This window comes from Octodon degus, unplaced genomic scaffold (assembly GCF_000260255.1).
Source record: "Octodon degus isolate 3935 unplaced genomic scaffold, OctDeg1.0 scaffold00087, whole genome shotgun sequence".
In the NCBI taxonomy this organism is placed as follows: Eukaryota; Metazoa; Chordata; class Mammalia; order Rodentia; family Octodontidae; genus Octodon; species Octodon degus.
In genome coordinates, this window is record NW_004524663.1 from 5,416,529 (window position 1) to 5,423,012 (window position 6,484).

At 33.9% G+C, this 6,484-nt stretch overlaps 1 protein-coding gene across 1 annotated transcript in view; it reads right to left on the reverse strand.

The window, feature by feature from the left end:
- The window catches only part of LOC101566985 (putative COBW domain-containing protein 7), a gene marked incomplete at its 5' end in the record, with an annotated part of 48,531 nt that overhangs the window by 11,331 nt on the left and 30,716 nt on the right, over nt 1-6,484 (reverse strand). Inside the window, one exon of the mRNA XM_023721934.1 lies at nt 4,235-4,311. Coding sequence (XP_023577702.1) covers nt 4,235-4,311 — 77 coding nt within the window. The remainder of the gene's footprint in view (nt 1-4,234; nt 4,312-6,484) is intronic.

Here is a 6,484-nt window from a genome sequence, read left to right on the forward strand (position 1 = left end):
TACAGTTAAAAATAGACTGTAGCTATAACACTCCAGCTGCTTTTAAGTAGAAATTCCCATCACGAGGACTGATAGGAATATGTTGAGTAACTACAGGAGAAATGGAAAACATAATTTCCTAAAATTCTAAACACTTCAGAAATGTGTAGTTTGACAGATTCTTATTACATGTTAAAAAGTTGGGCTAGCTGATTTCAAAAGCATTCAATATTCTGGAAACTAACAACACAGTTCAAAATGCTCTTTTAGAGATCTAATAAAATAGTCCTAAATATAGCCAACTTAATGAGAGATGCTGGCAACTAAAGAAAGAAGGATAAATTTTCTTTTATTAAAGTTTTCCTTTGAACACCTACTTACTAAAAAAATAAACTATCCATAAATACACATGTTCTCTATGGTTAGTTAGTAGTTAAGGGAAAACAGTCAAAATCTTAAGAATGTATTGTTTTGATATGAAAACAGCCAAAAGATCAATATGGTATAACAAATTATAAACATAACAACTGTAGCACACACTTAGACTCTAGTGGGGTGGGAGAGTAGGACTTAAAACCTTGCAGATGTTTTGCCTTGAAGAACAGTGAGGAGTAAATTAGTAACAGCGAGTTTAGGAAAGACAAGGGGGTTACAGGAACTGTTCTAGGGAATGAGTCTCACTGGGGGGTCTTAGTAGGGAAAGTGTCAAGTTAAATCCTTCCCAGCTGGTTGCTTAAGAAAGGATTCTCCTGTTTTGCAGTTAAACAGAAAGAAAAGCTACATAAAGGCCCTATGGATAGTGATGGGATCACATTAAACAGCTACTTCTTTAAGGGTCACTAACGCATTATAACTGCTAATCAAGTGAAGAATGAGACTAGAAAATCACTGAAATATCAGACACTTTCTCCATATGGCTAATGTTTAATGTTGAAAAATGACTACGTATACCTTCATATATAAGCAAAAGGTCAAAAATTTAACTATGATCTAAGTGTTTAGTTCCCAGCAAATTTCAGAATTTTGTGCCTTAATTTGTTCTTTATCTTAAAAACAAAGGAAAGTACAAGTTACCAAAGTAAATAAGGTAAAAAATGCATAAATTCATACCCATTTTGCACACTGACTTGTATCTTGTAACCATTTCTCTTAGTGTATATATCTAAAATAGTTTACTACTTTACACAGCAAGATGAAACTTTCATCTTTACACAGCAAGAGGAAACTAGTAACTTCTCTATTTCTTCCAGGTAAAACGGGAAAAATTCAATGAAGTAGATGCTTTAAGTAACCTTACACTATAGCAAGAGGTAAGCAGAAAGAAAAAACAAAACTATCCTAAATATCAAAATAGAAAGTAACATTATACTATCCTTTCTCCACTTCTCTGTTAAAAATTAAACTACTAAAGTAAAATATATGAATGGAAGAAAGACTTCAAGTAAGAAGTATTTTAGTGTTTTATATTAAATGACAATCAATTTGCACGCTCTTAGACCCAACAGAGAAAATCAGTTGAAGAAAGGCAAACTTAAGGCAATATTTTTGATTCCCCCCCCCCCCCCCCGGTAAATACATTTGGACTGGTGGAAATGGACCGCAAGACAAAGGCTCTTATGTGCCTAGAATTAGGAGAGACAGCACCAGCAAACCTGTTCCCTAGTAAAGTCAGTGCTATCAAAGGAAGAAAGACAACTTTTTTAATGAGTTTATGCTCTGAATCATTTCCTTTTGGAATGCTTCAGGTCATATTCATATCCTCTGGGTACAGTTTTCATTTCTAAATTAGAAATACAAAAAGTTAGCATAAAAGAAAGTGTAATTTTTGATTGTTTTTCACATTATTCAATCATTATCAAGGTTAAATGAAACTGGGGGGGGGGGGTGGCCCTAGCTCAGGCCTTTAAATGGCTGCTTCCACAAAGCTGTCAGCCTCAGGTTGCTGGAGTTCGAACCTCACACCTCTCCAGCTGGCCAAAAGTGCCCTGAAGGCATTCGAGGAACAAAAAAAAAAAAAGCCTTATTCCATTTGTACAGCAATTAACCACTAAGAAGAATATATGCAGTGTATTATTTGTTGAAAAATTAAAAAAAAATAAAAATAAATTTAAAAAAAATAAATGAAACTGGGAACTACAGTTGACATCAAAGAAAGTGGTTCAGGGTGCTACAGATAGATTTCACAACTCTCAATACAAGAGTGTTCTGAAACGATACAGCGCATTTCTCTCATAAAGCGACAAGTAGGCACTTCGATCATATAAAATACAGGGATTTTTTTTTTTTTTAAGTAGAAAAATCATCTACAATTCAAGTACACCAAACTGTTGTACTTTAATTAGAAGTACCAATGTGGCTCTTGTTGAAGTATCCTAGGGATATCCTTGTAGTTCTCACCTGCTATTTGGTTACTTTACAAAGTCTACTTCTAAAGACTACAGGTAAAATAAATAGCTCTCAATTGAAGATCTGATTTTCAAAATAACTAGTTCTATTCTGACATCCACAACAAGTTTCAAATGAAGGAGATAATCTTCCATTTATCCCACACTTCCAGGTGGGAAAATAGTAGCACTTTTTTCACACATTACATATAAACTTAAATTCTCTTATTTATAAGGGTAAAGGAGTTCCATAAGACACTATTATGCTTGATTCTGACAGTTTATTTTAGATTTTATTTTTTAACAATCTAAAGACTGAGGGAGAAAAATTAGTTTTTGCGTCTTTATTTATTTATTTATTTATTTATTTTTTTGTGGTACCAGGGATCAAACTTGGGACCGTGTGCTTGCCAGGCATATGCTTATGCCACTGAGCTATATCCCTTACCCTAAGAGAGAAAAATTAGTTTAACAATTGGTTTTAAAGGTACGGCTAAGTAGAACTGTATATATATATTTGTGTTTATTGATACATACACACAGGAATTAGGAATCAGAAGTGGTTCTAAACTGCCTTATAACTTAAAACATTGAAGAGTTATATATTTTTATAATGTTATATAGACAGACTTGAGATTTATAATATTTACTGAGGGGCCAGGGAGACAGCTCAGTAGAATAAGAGCTTCCCTGGCAAGTGCAAGGGCCTGAGTTCAATCCCCGGTTCCACCAAAAAATAAATAAAATATTCATTGCAAGTATTATTTCCAATAGCCAAAATGTACAAACAACATAAATATATTTCATGTGATCAGTTGAAAATTCTGTGAAACACACCCAATTAAGGAAAAAAAAAACTTTCTTTGAATATCCATCAACTAATGATAAAGTAAATATGGTACTTAGAATTTTTTTGTTTGTTTGTTTGTTTTTTGGTTTTTTTTGCGGAACCAGGGATTGAACTCAGGGCCTTGCACTTGCCAGGGAAGCGCTTATTCCACTGAGCCATCTCCTCGGCCCCCCTTAGAATTTAAAATAAATATTGTTCAGCCTTTAAAAAGGGGAAAGAACTCCTACCATTTGCAACAATATGGATGAACTTTGAGGACATTATGCTAAGTAAAATAAACTAGTCACTGAAGAACAAATACTACATTAGCTTACTCAGAGCATGTAATTAGTAAAGCCCATGGAAAGCAAAGACTAGATCGTGGTTGCCAGGGAATAGGGAGAGGGAAAACAGTTGTAATTTACTGAGCAGAGCACAGTAAGCTGCAGAGATCTGTTATTAACATTATGCCTATAGGTAACAATACTGTATCACACTCAAAAGTTAGGAGTGTAGATCTCATGTTTTTACCACAATAGATAGATGTGGTAGATGCTGATAGATGCTGATGTCCAAGAATAACTGTTATTCCTTCAATTATCAAGAAGATTTCCCTGAGGAAGAGCCAGAAAGCTAATCTATAACTAAGTTGTTTGTATGAACATCCCAAGCTAAAATTTCCCATTTAATAAATTTTTCTATTAAAAAGAGTATCCCAATGGTTAGTCTAGAAATATTAATAATATATCTTTAAAGTTAACTGTCATTTATAGCATAATTTCTTTTTTTGATGCCGGGAATTGAACTCATAACCCCACACTTGCCAGACAAGCACTGTGCTGCTGAGCTACGTCCCCAGTCTTCTACCATAATTTCTACAGGAAAACACACTGTGATATACAAGTGAGCAGTAAACAAAGCTTTCTTGTGTACACTTAAGAATGACAGTGTATGCCAGATGACAGAAAGCCTAAATCAAGAGTGCACTTGTGTAAATCCTTCCTGTACCTGTGGAACAAAAGTACATTGCATTAAAAATGACCAAAATACTGAAAGCCATACCTGATTCCAGAGAGACTATCAAAGGCATGAAGATCTAGTATGTTGGCAAGATCAACTCTAAGAGAAAGAAAATTTATGTGATCAGTTGAAAATCCTGTGAAACATACCCAATTAAGGAAAAAAAATTTGATCAAGACATAAGCATAAAGATCAATCAAAATGTAGTATTTTGGAAAATGCATAAAAATATCAAACAAGAAACAAAAATGCTACTGTAAATTTTTTTCCATGTACAATTCTTAAAAGTGGGTGCATCTAGGCAAAAATTTAAGTTACTGCTTCAGCAAACTACAGTATTTTTGTTCTAATCACTCTCAATTGTTTTTTCAATCCTGAAATCTAATTTATGAGTTTTTCAAATGCATTTTTATTGCTCACCCCCACAAAAAAAATAGCTAAAAAACTAAAACTTTACAAGCAGCTTATAAATTTTAAAAGAAAAGGTAAATAGAAGTAACACAGTAGTATATTTATATTCCAAATATCTTTGGAGTTTTGTATTTCTTTCATTCTTTTTCCCAGGACAAAACAGGTAACAAGGCAAGGAGTCAGGGGTGGAGGGTATAGCTCACTGACAGAACATGACTCTGGGTTCAATCCCCCGACCACCAGCACCAACAACAACAAAACAACATCAAAAAACACAAGGAGTCAAATAACCAGTGCATAAATATTAACTCACTCTAGATACTATCTACATTTAAGTTTGATTTCTTTTGTTCACAATATGGTTGTAAGTGGAATGAAGTTTCCTATTCTATCAGAACAGATATTTCTCTCAGAATTATTTAGTGATAAACTTTGTCAGGAATTCAGTGATTCAAACTAGGTAACAACAACCTTTCACAATTTTGTATTTTGTTTAAATACATAAAAGCAAATTTATAAAGGCAGATGACTGGTCTCCAAATCTAATATAGGCCGATATAAGAGTAGAAGACAGTGACTTCTCCATAATCAAAGCTAAAATAAAGACTAAAGAAAATGCCCGCAGTGTAATTAAATTTCAAAATTGGACTCCAGATGCTTACCTAATATTTACTAAATTTTCACAAACCAAAAGCTCATTTGTCAGATTCAAGATTTTTTTAAAACACACAAACATGAAAGATAAAGCATCTCTTTAACTCAGGACTTCCCAGCTGTGCCTGCTGTGCTCACTTTGAGCAGTCTGCCATCCATTCATACGTGTGGCAACAATGTTCTGTTCCACTGTGAGCGTTTGGCTTGGCACGAACAGATGAATTCCCAGTTATGAAAATAAGAATATGCCAAAGTTTTATGTTAATAGTCTGTAACATTTCAAATTCTGGACATTCTAGATGTGCTGAATTAAGAGAATCAAGCAAAGAAGTAACTGTCCCTTCAAAAAATGTTTAAGTATCGATTTACACCAAAACCAAAGGCTTAACGTTAAATGTTATTTCATTTTTCACCTTCACAGTTGAGCAAATATTTACCCTAACAAGTAAAAGTTGAAGTTTCCTAAGTTTATCATCTTTACAGAACAGCTTAAAGTTTAATAAGCATTACACATGGCAATTATGTGAAAATTTAATTGTTTTAAAAAGCAAACTACTACACACACTGGTATCTCACTGTGACAATGTCCTTTAGAACACTCATTGTTTAGAGGTAGGTTTGTTTTATACAGATTCCTGTCATTTTCCAGACAGGGTCAATAATGAATCTGATCACACTCTACAGAAAATATCAAAGTCTCTCAACAAATTCTCAATAGAGAGTAAAAAGGAGAAAAAAACTGAAGCTTCCAGATGGAAGTTTTTATGAATTTTCCCTGACATCAGTATTGCCATGAAAAATTTCTCACTCATTCAAGATGTGTGACTAGAAAACTAATTTTCATGGTCTCAAATGTTTAATTTTCTCCTTCAGAAATGAAAAAGAAAAATCAGCGATTTTCCAAACACTGAATCGGGGGTGGGAGTGGGGGTGAGGGTGATTTAACACATTCTCAAAGGGGACATAATTCTTATGGTACACCCATGACTGTCCTACTGGATGGCATGAGACATCATGCATGTACCACCAGTGTTTAAAGCCAGTGAGACCACGTTAACAATTAAGTGGGAAAACAAAGGAGAGAGAAGAAACTTCAAAGGTTTATTTTTCTCTCAACTTATTGAAGTACTCACTGCAGGTACTACTCTAAAGATACTATTAATCATCTTTACAAACTTCTATGAGTCTCTCAACAGGGAATTCCAGA